This window comes from Squalius cephalus (assembly GCF_949319135.1).
Source record: "Squalius cephalus genome assembly, chromosome: 12".
NCBI lineage: Eukaryota > Metazoa > Chordata > Actinopteri > Cypriniformes > Leuciscidae > Squalius > Squalius cephalus.
In genome coordinates, this window is record NC_137133.1 from 33613182 (window position 1) to 33631930 (window position 18749).

At 36.8% G+C, this 18749-nt stretch overlaps 2 protein-coding genes across 3 annotated transcripts; one reads left to right on the plus strand and one right to left on the minus strand.

The window, feature by feature from the left end:
* Positions 1-133: 133 nt before the first annotated feature.
* On the minus strand, positions 134-17146 carry LOC307168234 (uncharacterized protein). 2 transcript variants are annotated; one of them, XM_079887966.1, is made up of 7 exons: positions 17070-17146; positions 16155-16245; positions 15967-16061; positions 15724-15856; positions 12298-12451; positions 7917-8014; positions 134-504 (listed from the first exon to the last, which is right to left on the minus strand). In XM_079887966.1, the coding sequence occupies exons 2-6, from the start codon at positions 16162-16164 to the stop codon at positions 7996-7998; spliced, it is 411 nt and encodes a 136-aa protein (XP_079744092.1). In that variant the 5' UTR covers positions 16165-16245; positions 17070-17146; the 3' UTR covers positions 134-504; positions 7917-7995. The 2 variants fall into 2 exon arrangements, 1 of the variants encoding a protein (XP_079744092.1); XR_013822907.1 differs by lacking the exons at positions 7917-8014; positions 12298-12451.
* batf (basic leucine zipper transcription factor, ATF-like) lies at positions 9080-18576 on the plus strand. Its single transcript, XM_079887967.1, has 3 exons — positions 9080-9367; positions 11548-11652; positions 17011-18576. Exons 1-3 carry the CDS (start codon positions 9302-9304, stop codon positions 17212-17214), a joined length of 375 nt encoding a protein of 124 aa, XP_079744093.1. The 5' UTR covers positions 9080-9301; the 3' UTR covers positions 17215-18576.
* The last annotated feature ends 173 nt before the right edge of the window (positions 18577-18749 follow it).

The following is an 18749-nucleotide window of genomic DNA, read 5'->3' on the forward strand; positions in this document are numbered from 1 at the left end:
AAAAACAAGATTATTTCCACTGAGGTTTCCTTTGACTTACATCTATGTTTCCCATTAATCCTGTTTATTTCTCCTTTCAGAATTGTCAATTTAACAGTTTTCTACTATCATACATAGTGCAGTGTATTTGGACACTTATGACACAACTATTTGACAACCACAATGCGTTCAGATGCGTTTATGGTGTAAATCTAAATGTTTGTCTTAAAGTTTGCATGCATTTGTAGTTTTCACTTATATTCTCATCATTTCGCTAAGGCGGGTTGAGTGGGCTGCTTGCTTGCTTGTTGTTTGTTCATTTTCTGTCTTTAGTACTTTTTGTCACGTCAGAATTGGGTTGATCAGCTTTCCTGAGGTCTGGCTTCAGACTCGCTCGCTCTGAAAGCTGCTTTGATCAAATGTCTGACCTTCTGCTTAGCAGTTCCAGCCTTTTAAAAATGCGTCTTTTTGGCAGAACATGTTTCTCACGTGGGCGGTTGTCAGAATCTGCTCCTCACCCTGTTTCTGCGAGCACATGAGAGAGAGAAAAAAATGTTGGTTGAGTGCCACTGAGTGCTACCTCAGGAACTGTGTGATTTCAACACAAACAGCTCCAAATCACTCATGAGAGCGACCGCAATGACCTAAAAACTGCGTTTCTAAGCGGAGGTCAATAATGCATCTAATATCACTTTACCTTAATCTTTATTTAGTTTTCAGTGGTCAGTATTTACATTTTTCAGTGGTCAGTATTTCTGCAACTCCGTGTTTTGATATTTATTTGCCTTTCATTGTCAGTATTTCCGTAGGTTATTCAGTCATTTGTTATTTATATCATTTGTATTTAGTATTTCATTTTTTTTACATTTCAGAGCTTTACTATTATTTCTGCATGCAGTTGTTTAAAAAAAAATTCTCCATTTTATTATTTTCCATTATTCAGTAATTTCAGCATGCCAATATTTGTTTTTAGTTTCTTCTTATTTAATGTCAGCATGTCAGTGTTTAAATATTCCAATTTTTGCATTTTATTTTCCAATAGTCAGTAGGTTATTCAGTAATTTAATATTGCAGTATGACAATATATATTTTTTTATATATTTCAGTGTATTCATGTTTATTTTAATGTCAGTGTTTAAATGTATATTTATTTGCATTGTTTTCCATTATTCTGTAGGTTATACAGTAAAATAATATTTCAGTATGACACAATTTTTGTTTTTAGTATTTCAGTGCATTCATATTTATTTAATGTCAGCTTGCAGTGCTTATTTTCAATTATTGAGTAATTTAATATTTCAGTGTGACAATTGGTTGTTATTTAGCAATTAAATTTTCTCGGAGTTCTCATTTATTTTAGTCAGTATTTGAATACTGCATTTTTCTATTTTTATTTTTCATTTTTTCAGGTTATTTCAGTGTTCTCGTTTATTTCAGCATGTCACTGTTTAAATATTTTTTTTCTTTATTTCAGTAGGTTATTCAGTAATTTAATATTTCAGCATGTCAATATTTGTTGTACTTAAGAATTCAGCTTTTCATTTTCTTGTTCTGCATTTCGGCAGGCTGTTCAGCATTTTAATATTTAAGTCTTTTAATCAAGCATCAAAAGTTTTAAGACAATATTTTATTTGTACAATAAGCAGAGTAAATGTAAACACTCAATGAGCTTCTGATGTCTGTTCCAACACTCATCGATTAATGAATGAATGAAGTTAGTCGTTCATCATCTTTTACATTTTTCATATTTTGAATCATATAATGTAGGAAAAAAAATTCCCCTCTTTTTTCCCAGAACATCTCAAACCCATGTGGGAATCTGTTCTGGAAAAGCACTGGTAATCAGTGTGAATTTTGGGTAAGTGCTCAGCTCTGATATTTAACTGATATTCTAAAGAATGGCTGTCTAAACTCGACACCAAAGGTTTCTAATCATGTTTGTTTAATCATCCATGAGTTTTCATGACAAATCATTGCAAAGGACCTTAGTCATATAAACACATATTTGGACTTGAATGAAAATTAGGCTGTGATGGAAAAAAGCATGTTCAGTGGGTTGAGCTTTTCTCTGCCTGGTTGTTGGTGACAAAATATTAAAAGTTTAAAAGTATCCTTAAAATTCCAGTTTAAAGGTTAAGGTTAAGAGGTTTTGAAAATTGATTATGACATTAGTATAACCTACACTCACAGCCTCACTTTTATTTGTTTCACATTTATATATATGTATATATATATAATGCATATATTATGCTATGCATGTATTAAGTATCTTTGTGCAGCTGATTCATCGTAACTGCTTAAAAAAATATAAAGTTCTGTCATGAAACTCTGACAGGCTGATAGGTCATTAACTCAGTCTGCTTGCAATCACATTGTTCTCACAGCTGATTGGTTCCTGCTGTATCAGTAGCCAATGAGCTCGCTGCTCAACCTTCAAACACGTGGTCAGCATTTGCTGTAGCAGTTTACAGCGCGCTTTCAGAAACCCTCCACCTCCCCCAGCTCCACCTGTGTAGATCTGCTATGGGTAATTCATGTGTTCGGCTCCGTCTTGTGCACAGTTGAGTGTGAGCTTTTCAAAGTATACTCTGGCCGTGAGCGTGGAAAGACACGTGGACTGTTTTCAAGCGCTCAAGTCACTCGCACATGCGACCCCATTGGATTCAACGGAGAAAAGTGAAGTCAATTAGAAGCTCTCACTTCCTGATGGTCGAGCGACTGCGCAGACTCAAACTGAGCTTGACGACGTAGATGTGACGTGAGCAACCCGTCTGTCTTCTAGTAGCTGTGCCAAGAGAAATCTGAATCATTCCCTTCCGAATCTTGCAGAGACGGAGAGCGAGAGTAGGAGGTGTCCATGAGCTAGGAGCAAGAGAAACTTTTGCTAAGTATTCTGATTAATTATTTTGTCATTTTGCCTCCACGTTCCCCCGATTGCCATGAGCTTCTCCTCCTGTCCATACGGTAATCTCTCTACTGTGCGACAGAGTCGCGTGGTTATGACGCAATCGTTAGCCTATTTTTACAAAAACTGCTTCTACGGGGCCATAACGTAAGATACAAGGTAATGGAGCCTTTTATACATTTTCGTGTTTCTTTAGAAATAAATAATGGACAAATGGAGTCTTTAAACGCCTCAGATGTAAAGTTATTCGCTGTCAAAGTGACGCCAAAATGAATGGGAGTCAATGGAATGCTAACAGCAGGTGAGGGTCCGCTAATCAATGGCGGCGCCCGGGGAAGCTTCAGTGTTTTCTGAAAGATTACCCCCCTGGTTCTCACACAGTGAAAAATACATGGCGGAGCAGAGAGGACACTGACAACGCGCTGACAGACAGGACAGACCAGGTTACTTTTGATATGAAACAAAGTCTCAACTTTCAAATTTGGTCATTTTTTTTAAAGGAATTTAAATACTTATAAAATTAAATACCGTTTTGTGGCACTTTGATGTGTCTGACAGATCGCTGTAGAGCCTCTTAAAGCTGCTCGTGAACCGATCATCTCTTCCTTCTAGTTCATTTATAGCATCAAATAAACATGAATGAACATAAGAAGGAATGTTGTTTTAACCGCGGAAAGACGTCAGTACACTCCGTTTCTAAAGTTCAAGTCCACCGACGTTAATCTAACTCTCCTGACTTCTTTGTCGGACAAAAATGGCGGATGACGGATTATGATTGGTCAGATCGCCTGTCAATCAAACTCCCTGCAAAGAGTCAATTTGTCCTCTGCATTTAACCCATCCAAGTTAGTGCACACACATTAGGAGCAGTGAGTAGTGAACACACACACCCGAAACAGTGGACAGCCATTCACTGCGGCACCCAGGGAGTGATTGGGTTTAGGTGTCTTGCTCAAAGGCACCTCAGCCGTGGGTATTGAGGGTGGAAGAGAGCGCTGTTGATTCACTTCCCAAGCAACATTTTCCTGCCGGTATTAAGAATCGAACCCACAACCTTTGGGTTACCACCAGTCTGACTCTCTAACCATTAAAAGCAGCAGCAGCAGCAGCAGATCTAGTCTGCAAAGACCAAGGGCCAGATTTACTAAACAGGGCACATTAGCGTGAGAACACAATTTCATAAAAGCGCAGATGGGAGTGGAAGCTTCAGTGCGTGATCTACTGACGACACGCAAATGAAAGAACACAGACGCAGCCGCATCATTTCTATAATGACCAACGCAATCTACCAAGAGCAGCGCAAACTAGCGTATGGTTTAAGACGTGCTTTTTTTGGGTGGTAAATAATGGCGCAATACCAGTAAATTGACGAGCGCAAACCTTAGTAAATCATCTTGCATGATTCATTTAAAAACTCTCCTCCCATAAATTTAGCCTCTGAATGGGAAACTCCTACAAATGCATATGGAAATAAGGTCAGCCACAAAAATAACCCTGTTCACGCCTTTTCAGCGTTCATTTTAGTAAATCCTGAGCCCATCAAGCAATTTTGCATTTAAAAGACGTCTAATAGCCATCCAAACACAGCCCAGTCTAGGCTAAAACAAGGCAAAATTTGGGCAGTCAGTGAAGATTTAATAGAAGTCTAAACCATAGCCCAAGAATAAACTAGTCATCAGATAACAAAGAAATGAAAATGCACATTGCTTACATGATGGAATATCATACATCTCGCAACTTATTTTGGCAAAAACGACATGCAACCAAATTCAAGGTTATTTAGGCAAGACGTGGGTCACTCATAGCCAGACTATATCAGGTCTATAGTTAACCTAGACAGTGAAATGACGGCTATTGCTTGCTGGGTATAGTCCTAACATTGTCCTATCCATTACCATGCCAAACTCTCAGAGACTTGTCATGACAGAACTGTATATATATATATATATATATATTCAAAAGAAATATAATGGTGAGTAAATTCTACATTTTCTTGCTTGGGAGAAATATTCCTTTAATGGCCTATAAGTTTAAAGTGAAATCAAAGTGATGCAGTGAAAACAAACTGCACTTCTGTCTGCTTTTGAATGGACCTTGGATCGGATCGGATCTCTCTGTTAGCGCAGTGATCAGTGTGGGAAAGTCGTTACCGAACACATTTAACGCCTAATCGTCTGAAGTCATTGCATATTTTTGGGCAGTGTGTATGAGTAAGATGAGAAGCCACAGAGATGTGAATGGATATTTTGCTATTGTGTTGCGCTTACTGGATATACTCCACCTACACACACACACACAAATCACGAATCAGTCAGAGCTTCTTCACAAGGCCTTGCACTGAATTCTGATCACTAGACAGACATCATCCTCAGATTCTCATCTGAGTGCATCCGTTCCCTTCAGATCTGTTCCTGTCGCATCCTACACGCTCAGCAAATGACAACACAACCAGGAATGCAACTAGAAATGCAAACACTACAGTTAAGGGTCAGTACGATTTTTTTGAGTTGTTGTTTTGAAAGAAATTAGTAAGTTTTTTCTCCCCATCAAGGATGCATTAAATTGATCAAAAGTGACAGTAAAGACATTCATAATGCTACAAAAAATAAATGCTGTCCTTTTGAACTTTCTATTCATCAAAGAATCATGAAATGCATCACAGAAAAAATGCAACAACTGTTTTCAACACTTATAATCATCATATTTGAATGATTTCTGAAGGATCATGTGACACTGAAGACTGGAGTAATGATGCTGAAAACTCACAGGAATAAATTACATTTCAAATATATTCAGGAAAGAAAACAGCTATTTTAAATTGTAATGATATTTCACAATATTACAGTTTTTACTGTATTTGTGATCAAATAAATTCAGCCTTGGTGAGCATGAGAGACTTCTGACCCCAAACATTTGAACAGAACTGTATAGCAAAATTGTATGATATGATCTGGTCTTAATTTCACAAACATATAGAAACTATATCCTATATATGTGCAAGTTGATTTGGATAAAAGTGTCTGCCAAACGAATAAATATTAATGTAAATATGCTATTTTTTCACATTTATAAACTATATTTTTGAAGGAATGATCATCTCTAGCCATGCAAAACATGCAGTTGGTCTGACAACTTATCTAGTATTTAAACCATTGCTATGGTGTTCAGAGTGGTTGCTAGGGTGTTGCTAAGCATCTGGCCCAAATCAAAAGAGATCAACCCAATCTTTTCTTAGCCGCTTTATCAGTCTGTGGGGCCAGATTTACTAAACAGGGCAAATTAGCGTATAAAAGCGCAGATGGGAGTGGAAAGTTCAGCACGTGATCTACTGTCGACACGCAAATGAAAGAACACAGACGCAGCCGCATCATTTCTATAATGACCAATGCAATCTAGCAAGAGCAGTAAAGCAGGGGGGGCGGTAAATAATATTGTGAATACCAGTAAATTGACGAGCGCAAACTTTTGTAATTCATCTTGCATGATTCATCTAAAAACTCTCCTCCCATAAATTTAGCCTCTGAATGGGAAACTCCTACAAATGCATATGCAATAATGTCAGCCGCAAAAATAACCCTGTTCACGCCTTTTTCAGCGTTCATTTTTCACTGCGTGCCTTTAGTAAATCCTGACAGTGTTTTTTTTAATGACAAAAGAGTGTTTGAGCTGGCACAAGCTGTTAGTAAATCTGGCCTTTTAAGTCTTATCGCTTATAAAAGTGCTAACACGAATGTCCTCTTCTGAATTGAGCAGTTTAATTGCAATGAGCAATATTAATGGTGATAAAAGCATTAGCAAACACGATCAAAACACTTCTGTCTTCTCCTTCACAGTTTACATCAGCCGCTGTATAGATGCTATATGATTGCTAAAGCTCAGAAATTCCAGGTTTCTTTCGCTGAGGAAAACAAGAAATGCTGAGGCTGGTTTTGTTTAAATTTCGGTGTCATTTTGGGGAAATCTCTCTAAACATGTGAAGATCTCGGCTTTCACTGCTTGGCACTGGGTGTCATTTGCATCACTGACAGTAACTGCTCTGTTTTTGGTGCCACTGGATTGCTAGCGGACTTCTGGTGGGAGATCTGTCATCAACAGAGTTTATGAAAATCTGCTGCTTAAGAAATTCTGGCGGCGTTCATCTTATGGTAATGTGGAGGGTGAAGTCAGATGGAATTTTTGAGCTTAAGTGATACAATGTATAAGTGCACACCTGCAGAAACAGTCCAGATCAGAAGGGGAAGCACCTCTCACTCCCTCTCTCTCACACTCTCTCTCTCTCGCTCTGCCTTTCTCTGGCAATTCAGAGTCTTTCAATTAATTACTGGCAAGGCAAAGCAAAACTGATTACATAACTGCATGTGCAGTGCAATACATGTGAAATGAGTGATGTAATAGCAAAAGTGCAAAGTATTATTAAACAAAGGAATTCAAATATTTTTATTTTGCTCATATAGTTTGAGTGGTGAAACTATTAAAGTATTATTTAACAAATAAAATGAAACAGAAGTCAAATAAAATAAAGTCAAATATAATATGCTTAATCAGCTCCCTAGTCGGCCATTTTAAGGGATGGCTCAATCGCGAAATCCTTTCAGTGCACAGGAACGTAACAATACGCACGAGCCAACTCAATAATGACACGCGATAGAAGATTTGAAAAGATTTTTCTTATATGTCAGCATTAAAACACATTGCTAGACAGGTAGCTAACATTTATAATTAATATTTGGCTGAATGTTGTAAGGATATGTAACAAAGCAACTGGTTTAAATGGCATAACAAATAATATCAGTGCCCAGATTCATGTACACGATACACTGATTCACGAGCTCGGCAGCTGATCGAGTCATATTTTCATTCATTTTCTGAGGGAAGGATAAGAGGAGCTTGACAGTGTAAACCTGACAGTGTCAGAAATGTAGCATGATTATCTCACAGTGTGTTCGCTGCTACGACCTACGTCGACTAGCCATTAAAAATGCAATGTGAAATGGCGTATTGATCAATGCGACATGGCGCTAAAACTTCTTACCTCAAGCTCTATTCGCAAAATTGGCATTCCTCTTTTCCCTAGCTATGACCGCGTCCATATTCTCCTCTTCCGTGCCACTTCAAGCACAGCACCACAACCTTTAACGCAAGACAATGAACAAAAGAAACCGGGCTTAAATACACAGAGGAAGATCATTAACGGAACAGGGAACAGGTGAGAACTGATTGGAAACCATGACAACTAATAATGAACTAAAACTCAGGCAAATGGTGAGAATAAAAAATATGAACACGAAACGAAACAGAACAAGACATGAACGTGACAAAACCCCGACACTATGATGCTAGTATTTTTAGCATGTGGTTGTTAGGGTGTTCTTAAAACACTGACCTTATGAGAAATCATTCATGTCTGTGTGTTAAGCAGTGACACTTAGTGTTATAGGTTTGCTCAAATCACTAACCCTCAGCATGAGCAATAGGAATACTGATGCTTAACTTGGTAAACACCACTGATGAGTTTAGAAATGAGACCCATCACTCTGTCCTTCTCTGTATCTCAATGTCACACACAAAGACGGTAGGAATGCTGTCTGCCAACACTACTACACAGCAGACTTGGCAGTGTTAATTCAACTCAGATAGAGTTAAATATAACGCAGAGGAAGTTAAATAGATATTATAGTGGCTCCAAACAATATTTGGACACTAAACATCATTTTTTAACAGCTTGTGTTTTTAATGGATGCATGTAGTCAGTTAAACTAATGTTTCACTAACATAAAGTCACACAATATATTTTATTTTCAGCATTTTCATCTATTGTATTAGCATTTAAAACCCAACCATCCTCTTTTTGTGAGCAAAATATGAATATTTTCACATATATGTGAAAAATATGCTTGTGCTAATCATTCTTTAATGTAAATGGCACTTTATTTCATATGTTTTTTCTTATCTAATGCAATGCCATTCTCATTTTCAAGTGTTGCTTAAGTTTCCAAAATACTTTCTGAGGCCAATAACCATGCATGCATGTGGAGATGATGTGATACTCTGACAGTCTGTCCTGTTTGTGAAGCTTCATCAGCTCTGCTGCGAATAAGACTCTTTATGCAAAGTTTCCAGGAACCATGTGACTTCCAGTCTAGTGCAGTAGAGGTTTTCTATCTACGACCACATCACACGTCGCTAATTAGGCAGGGCGAGAGAGAGGAGGAGTGAAGCAGAGCGAGAAAGAAAGCGTGCGAGTGCTGCCGTCTCTACTCATTCGTCAGTGGACCACCATCAGTTCACGTCTCTCCTCTGAACACATGCAGTCTCACATAGACTGAGACAGACAGACAGATACACAGGCTGAGAGAAAGACACCAGCAGAAGACAGACTCTGAAGGAGGTCAAAGGTTTCACAGGGACTGAAGTGGCATGGCTCAGGGCTCTGACAATAACGACACCAGCTACACCAAATCACCCTCACCGGGCAACAGACAGGTAAGAGAGGCTTAACCAGCACCATGCATCTGGGAATGCATTTAAAACATTACTTTATTTACATTATTTATTACTTTTATGATAAGCAATATAAATAAATTGATTTTTTATTTAAGTATATTAGAAATACAAACATACAGGATATATGATAATAATGAATATTATTTGTTTTTTATTCATTTTATTATATTTTTATGTATTTTGCAGTTAAAATTATATAAACATTTGAATTATATTACAAATAATAATTAATTAAAGAAATATATAAATAAGATAAAAAATACAAAAGACAAAATACAATTATACACTATATATATATATATATATATATATATATATATATATATATATATATAATTAAATATATAATTAAAAAAAATTATAAACATTTTAACTCTAATTAGTTAATGTTGAAATAAATGATGCAACATGCATCTAACCAGATGGCATATAACATGTACAAAACTTAAATATTAAGTTAAATATGAAATGATTGACATCTAAACACGTATAGTACTGTAGATTTCACATGCATTTCCAATTGTGTCTGTGAGTAAGAGTGCTAGCTAGCATGTTTCTATGGTTTGCACATGTGTGTATGAAAGATTATGATTGTGTTGAATGGAAGTCATGAGGCTGGTGGTGGTATGAACCTTCAGTCCAAACACATACTACAGTAACCCTGAAATGCTTTGTCAACATTTATAAAGGTAATCAGCTTTAGTGTTGAGCAACCGACTAGAACTACTGAGTTGCACACAGCTTCATGCAGCGAGAGAGAGAGTTTGACAGAATGTTAGTGATTGTGAAACTGCCGTTAAAGATGGCTCGAGGCCATACGAGCAGAGGTGATCTACTTCAACGGCCACTACATCCTCTCCAACCACGACGGACGATAGAGATGTTTATCACCGAGAGTACATGATTCAGACATAGCAACAGTGCAAATCATGTTTTGGTTACATGCCTTATGCATGCAAATGCAGTGGCCACAGTGTTTGGACACTTTGAACTGACTTGGCACATTTACTAAAAATAAGTACCAATTGATTCATTGCAAATACTTTAAAGCTTTGTAAACTGCGGCTAAATGCTTCATTGATAAATCTACTTTCATCATGAAACAGCTGGATGACAGCAAATGCCATCCTAAATTCACCTGAAACTGAGCTACTCATAGACATTGCACACACACACACATTTTCTCGAGGAGGGTCTCTTTTTCTGGTGAATTTGTCATATGGAAAAAGTCACTGATTCTTGTGGGTTCAGAAAAGAACGTCATTGCAAACAGGGGTTGTGGGAAAAGATTGCCTTCTATCTTTGAAAATGTCACCTGTCTACCACATGTGATAAACGTGCAGACCTGGAGGTGGATTATCAAAAGTTTAAAAAATATATGTTTAATGGAGAACAGTGTTATCGTTATTGTTAACTAAAACTTAAACCATTAAAAATAGTTTTTTAGTAATTGAAATAAAAATTAAATATAAATGTTAGATGAAAAAGTTCAATTTAGACCAAAATTAGACCAAATTACTAATACTGAAATGGAAATTAAAATGAATTAAAGCTATTTAGAATTTTTATTTATTTTTATTTTTTTTATTAAATGACAAAAGCACAAAACAAAATTACTACAGTTAAAAGAAAACGGAAAACATAAAAATAAAAGCTAATTCAAAATATTCATAAATAATTCTATAATAGTATATAAATAATACTAAAATAACACTGATGGAGAAAAATGTTCTTGGTCTTATTGTGTAAAATTAATTGGTGCATGTCATTTTCATACAAATATAATATCCCTGAAACAACTTTCCTTTTCGGCTGATATCACCTGCAGTAGGCTGTGCAGACATGGAAAATAATGTTAACCAACAGTCATTTTTAGGCTAGATTCTTGCCAATATTCAACACAGTGATGTAATGCCACTTGACATTGATATTATAGAAGTTACACCAAAAATTGCAAATAATAATACGATTTGAAATTAAAAAACATTTCCATTGGGATACGGGAACAAGCTCTGGACCTTCAGCCGGAAATGTGTGGCGGTCCATTCTATCATGACGAAAAGCATCTAGTAAAATGTGTTGCAAATGCCATTCACATTAACTTTAAAGTTGTGTTTTTGTGCTGACATACGCATGAACTCTTGTGTGCTGATCTTTAGGGTTCGTCGGATGACGTAAGGAAAGTCATGAGGAGAGAAAAGAACCGTATCGCGGCGCAGAAGAGCCGAATGAGACAGACGCAGAAAGCCGACAGTCTGCACCTGGTGAGAACTTTCAAACATACACACCTGATGCATTCATTTCCACACAAACACGTTCTAATTGACTCGTATAAGCAGCTCTGCAACAAAACAGACATGCAATGCATTGTTTCGTGCAGCAAACTGTGACATCTGAACAGTCAGAAGATAACAAAAACATGTTCTAAGAACGTTTTGCTAACGTTCCCATTAAGTAGGCTAATGATAACATTAGCCTATTTATGAATATTTTCTGAACGTTCATTATTTTCTTGGTTATGTGAACATTCCAAATTGCAAAACAAAACGTTACTTTTGAATGTTTTCGGAACATTCTGAAACGAGTAGTATCATTTAAAAAAAAAAACATTCCATGAGTGATTTATAGATGATGTTTACATTCTAACGTTTTGAGAACATTATTAAAGAGCAGATAACTTTGAACTAACATTCTATTGACATTACTGGAAGAATGTTTGTTCATAACTTTGAGAGAACCTTGCCAGAACGTTGGGGAAGTTCACTGCTCACCGTTCGTTCACACTACACTTTTCGTTCCATTGACTTCCATTCATATGAATACAAATGCAGGAGACAGGAAATGCAAGCACAAGCAAAGAAGTTTTGCATTTCGCTGCGTTCCAATGTTAAAGTATGTTGAACTCTGACCTGCGAATTCGTATCACGTACAGATGCGTGACCAATTGAAGATTGATATGCCACAGACGCCGCATGATGTCATTGTGCAACCGTTGCAGTGTCCGTTGGCATTTCACATGCTCAAAGTGTAGTGTGGCTGCGGCTTTAGCTGGGCAGACAGACCCTAAAAAGGTTTAGGAAGACAAAAAATAGATTTTTAGGAAAAACAAACAAACATTTCAAGAAAACCGAAAATAAAATGATGACAAATCCAAGAGGAGAAGAGCGTCCAGCTGTGTTACAGGCGTTATGCTGATCGGCTCTGTATTTACATGAAGCTTTACTGACCATGTGGTGATGCGTCATGGCTTCTGTCGTGCTTCACACTTGTTGTGGCTCTGGTCTTGTTTGCTTCAGATTCTGGCATTAATTACATGGCGTGGGTGAACCGCTCAGCTAGCGGCACCTAGTAAATTCTCTGTAATTTATCAAGAAAACAACAACAACAATCCTCAAATCTGCGTGACTTATTCTAGGTCTGCTAACAGAATTGTGATGCTTTGCATCCGTACATTCAATGACTGTGCTCTTAACCCGGGCACACGCCTGTCTAACAGTTATCAAACCGTTTGGATTGTATTTGGCTCTTACTCAAATCCAAAACCCTCTATCACTTTCATTCAGCATCTGTGTGACTGTCTTATATGGGTGTTTCCCTCTGGTATTACTCATGTCCTTTCTCTCCTCTGATAGCCTGCACATGGTGTTCTAAGGACTCACAAGAACAGACCCAGTGCAGTTATGCTCATCTTTACATCAATACATCAACAACAAGAATAGATCCTCCAAACTCTATGATTTAAAAGTACAGTCCTTCCAAAAACGAAAGCTCCGTCATCATTTACTCACGCTCATGTCGTTCCACGCCTGACTGTCTGGAACACAAAACAAGATATTTTCATTCACGTTTCCGCACATTCAAATGCTGCGTCACGTTTAGTTATGAGAACTGTGAGACATCAAACATGGCACGCTAAGTTTGAAAATGAGCAGATGAAAATGTGAGATAAATGATATGATAGATATGGCTGAGAGGAGATAATCAATCAATCAATCAATCAATCATTGATTTATTTATTTTTAAAGCATTTAAAGCAAAATTACGCCTAAGTTAGTGGCATGACTTTTTAAACAGGTTGAAAACCGCCCCATACTCTGTACTGGCAAACACAACATACTTTTTCACCTCCTCAAGGCAATCCAGCAGACACATTACTTCCTGCTTTAAAAGATGATATACGGCTCCATATCATCTGCATAACTATGATATGAAATGCCATATTTTTTAAACCAGCAGAATCATGTAAAGGAAAAAAGGTAACGGCCCTAAAACAGAGCCCTGAGGTACCCCATAAGTTACAAGAGCAGCAGAAGAATAATGATTCCCAATCTTTACCGCAAATGTCCCACCCTCAGGTAAGAGCAGAACTAGGGATGCACGATATATCGGCCATCATATCGGTATCGGCCTGATGAGAAAATCTGGCCGATATATTAAAGCAGATAAATAATGGATTATTCCTTCATCTGAGACGCTTCAGATGCACACTGTTTTCCATGATGGTTTTGAATTGCTTGAAATATGATCAAGCAATACATAAAGATAAAGATAAATACAGTTAAGTGCAACATGTACAGCGCAAATCTGTCATATAGGCTACATACAATTATGATGAGAACTTTATAATCGTGTGCTTGGGACATGACTTTTAATGGTGAGACTTGTTTTTGTAATCAGGCTCTTCAAAATGATATAAAAATTTGGATTTAGATTTATATGCCAATATATCAGTTATCGGCCAAAATTTTCATATCGACGCATCCCTAAACAGAACCAACATATGGCTAATCCTTTTACCCCGCCACACACCGCTCAAGGCGCTCTAACAAAAGGACACAATCCAGCGTGTCGAACGCCACACTCAGGTCTAAGACAAGACCAACACAGTTTCCATGGTCAAAATACAACATTTTCTAGGAATTCTGCCATGAAAGGAAGTTTAGAAATAGGACGAAAATGTTAAAGGACAGAAGGGTCTAGACCGGGTTTCTCTAATTCTCAATTCTTTTATTCCCACGGCCATTACTACACTGAACAATCATATATAGAACACATCACATTTTTGCATTTTGCACATGTCTGTATAGTTAATGTAGCTAAATTGTTTTGAGTGTTTTTATGTTATCTGAGCCTGCCTTGTCAAAGACAAATTTCTGTCACTTGTGACAGACAATAAAGTTTTTCTAATCTAATCTAATCTAATAAGGGCTGCACTACCACAACTCAGTGGCACACATCCATCCCTCAGCCAAAACAACATGAACCTGTATTTTCATTTTTTGAGTGAACTATACCTTTAAATAAGCTTCTATACACTAGTGATTGGTGTGAATCTACTGAAGGGATTCTGCTTGAGAATGAGATCTGGTCTGATTCACAGAAAAAATGCGGATATCAAAGTGAACTCAGTAGCAGTTTTCTCTCAGCAAGAGATCGGTTTGATTAGCTAGTTGACCTGCTGTCAGTCCTGACAGCCCCCGCTGTAATTCTCAGTAACAGTTATCTGATAGCACACACACACACACACACAGACCTCATGTGAGTTCCCCTGAACTCAACCGGTTAAACGCAAAGTGGGAGACGCTGTCCCGACAGGAACATACCACTTAACAGGAACCGCATATCATTTCGATTTTGAGGTTTTACAGCTTTTGAGAAATGCACACACAGGTCACACATCAGCAGATGTGAATACTTAGTGTTTACACCGATAATGCTTGATATCCTGATGTGTAAACACCTCAAACTTTTATCGAGTAATGGCTCTAATATTTATTATTATTTGAAATGATCCTTTATTTTTATATTTTCAGTTTTCATACTTTTTTTGTTTAATTTCTAAAATGATATTATTATTATTATCTCTTTAGCATTCATTTATTTTCAGGTTTAGTTTTAGTAATTTTAGTACTAATTTATTTCAATGTTAATTGCCAAGGCAACAGTTCTAATTTTCATTTCTTATTTATTTAGGTTTTTCATCAATTTGATTTTACCTCGGCTTTACTTCAATTAACGAAAACTATTTTTAATATTTTCGTTAACAATAACAACACTGGTGTGCATGTCTTGTGTGCATCTGTTTGTGTTTTATCATCAAAACCAGAGAAAAACCCAATAGTTTTAAATCTGGTTTTCTTGCCATTTCAGTTTTTTTTTAAATGAGAGGCATGCAGTGTTAGTATCCAGAGCAGCATCATGTTGATATTACAGATTAATTGAAACTAATCTAAGATTCATTATAGTAATCTAAAGATATGAAATAATAAAAAAAATTCAGTTGAATATGTCACAGAGGAAAGTCATTAACTCAGTTCTGTGTAAGGGAGACTCACTGTGTTCAGTGTAGTATGTGGTTTCACTCTTCACGGCTATGCTTGATAAACAGGAAGCTGAAATTTCCCTCCGTATGACACGTTTCCTGTAGTGTCTTCTTTTTCGTTTGTGTGTTTTTTGGTTGAGGCCTGCCTGAGAAACGTGGGCCGTCAAAGGGGAGTGTTCAGTTATCATTTCTGGTAAGGTGTCGCTATAGGCCGTGGGCAGATAAAGTTGAATGACGCTTGTCAGAGGGGTTTTACCCTAGTGACTGGAAGGCATCGGAGCGGATAGTCGAGTTGCAGATCACAGGCCGGTGACGTCGCTGAGCGGGAACCTTCATGACCCCCTAAACGAACTAAAAATAATGGCCAATAAACATATGCACGCTATCATCTAGCCCTCATTTCTAGCCCTCTATTATTAGACATGTAGCTTGTTAAAAATGTACCTGTGGACATTTATGTAGATGTGTGCCTGGCAGAGGACAATGCAGTTGAGTCTTGGATTCCTCCTCATCTGTAGGGGGGTTTTCATTAGGGCTGTTTTGAAGCATTGTTAAAACTGCAATACAAACAAAAATGACTTGACTTTTGAGCATTTTATAAATATTATACATGATATGCTAAACCTTAAGTTAACATCATTTAACAAGGTCCCCCGTTGACCCTAAATAGTAGCATCAAACACCCATTGACAACCAACCATAAACCAAACAGTTCTTACCTCATTAAAGGGACAGTTCACCCCAAAATTAATTTTCTCACCCTCAAGTTGTTTCAAACCTGTATGAGTTTAATTCTTCTGTTGAACACAAAATAAGATATTTTGAAGAATGTTGGTAACCAAAAAGTTGACGGCACCTTTTATTTTTTCCTACTATTAAAATCAATGGGTGTTGTCAACTGTCTGGTTACTAACTAATATTCTTTAAAATATCTTATTTTGTGTTCAACAGAAGAAATAAACTCATACAGGTTTGAAACAACAAAAGGGTGAGTAAATGATGACAAAATTTTCATTTTTTGGTGAACTATCCCTTTACCGTGAATGTACAGCATGAAATCTTGAATACTCAATACTCAGGATTACTAACAGTATTATGAAAAGCTCATAAATGCGTCAGAAATGAGTGTAATCCATGATTAATAGGATAGTGTGTGCTAATTCTGCGGTGTTTGTAACTTTGAGGACCTCTAGAGGACGCAACTCAAAATTCATGTCCTGTTGAATGAATAGGCTACTTGCTTCAATATTCTTCAGAAAATGCTTAAATCAATATCTTTTGTTTTCTCTCTGTGATGTAGGAGAGTGAAAATTTGGAGAAGGAAAACGCAGCGCTCAGGAAAGAGGTGAAGAGACTCACAGAAGAGGCTAAATATCTGTCCACGGTCTTGAGTAACCACGAGCCGCTGTGCACGGGCCTGAGCGGCGCGTCCACGGAGCTGCTGTACGGCGCGCATCACGGCGCGTTCCACCAGCATATCAGCGTGCCGCACTACCCGCTCTGACCGCCAGGGTCCGCTGGAACTGCGCACGCAACCCGCCTGTGGGCGACAGGCAATGAACTTTGGATGAGTCATTAACCACGTACGGTACATAGTCATCAGCGGGGATTGAAATGATCTTAAAGTCATCATGAGTATCATAGAAATAAAACAAACGCCTCCAGATGAAATGATTTCTGTGGCAATGATATCTTAATATAATTTTAGTTTTTTTTTTTTGTTGTTGTCTAAAGTTAAATCCCAGAACAAAACCTCATGTCTGTAAAAAGCAAATGTGTTAAACGTAGGCTGTACTTGCAAAGTCAAAGACAATGACACGATGAATGTTTTCAATTTAGATTTCATTAGAAACCAGTCTACTGATTCATACGATCGTTTATTTTATTCTATTTCTGTGAAATGTAAAAAAAAAAAAATGACTGGACTTTATTCTAAGAAAATGATGTTGATTGTGTGTCCTGTTCACAGATGTTATGTGTGAATGTTTTTCTATTTTGACGCATTGGTCAAACATTCTGAATGTACTTTATACACACAATTCTAGTTGAATATTTTTATTCTAAACACGTTGGGATCTTCTAAAGTTGTACAAACTGCTGTGCTATATATCTCAAATGTGGCGGAGGGAAAATTTTTATCTGTGATCTTCTGTGATCACCTGTGAAGGAATAAATAAATGTAAAATATACAGACACATTTCATGAATTTGAACATAATGTCCCCTCTGTTTCATTCATCAAGCAGAACAATTGTTTTAAAGAGTTATGCATATATATATGCATGAAATATTCTCAAATGTGTCTCTTCAGAATTTTTACAGGTGCTAAAACAATCACTTAAGTCTCATAATTATCATCAATTATAATTGTCATGCTTTGCTATTATCCATTTTGAACCAGCCTTTGTATGAATTCATTTCTTGTCCTCTACACTGCAATATTTATTCACATATTTTTTAATCTCTCTCCTCTTACTAGTATTTTCTTTTGTTTAAGGCCAATGTTTTTCGGAAACATTATTTTAATACCTCTTTAAAAGAAAGTATACGTGTCTATATTAGTAGCACCTATTGCTAAAGGTACTAAAATACATGAATTGTATTAGAATACAAATGAGTTTGGAGTGATTTTGTTTTTTTGAAAATCTCATTAAAAAACTGGAAGAAAATATTAAATTAATTCCCATATAGAAAAAGTATTAGTATTATTTATCAAACAATATTTACTTGGTGTGCCTTCATTCATTCGTTCAGTCCTGTTTTCATTTGGCTTTTAAGCTTTAACAACAGGACACATTCTGTTAAAACTAAATCAAAAGGAAGAGTTTGCTGTCCCGTGTGTTCGACCGAGCGGCCATGAGGATCACAACTAAAAAACAATAAGTAAAAATTACTTAATTTTTCTTTGGCAAGTTTTTGCACGAATATTTTTTAAGTATATTTCACACACACATATGGAATTAAGTAAACTCTACTTAACCAAGTTAAGTGAAAGTAACAAAGAAAATAAGTAATTTTAACTTGGCTAGTAAAAGGTTGA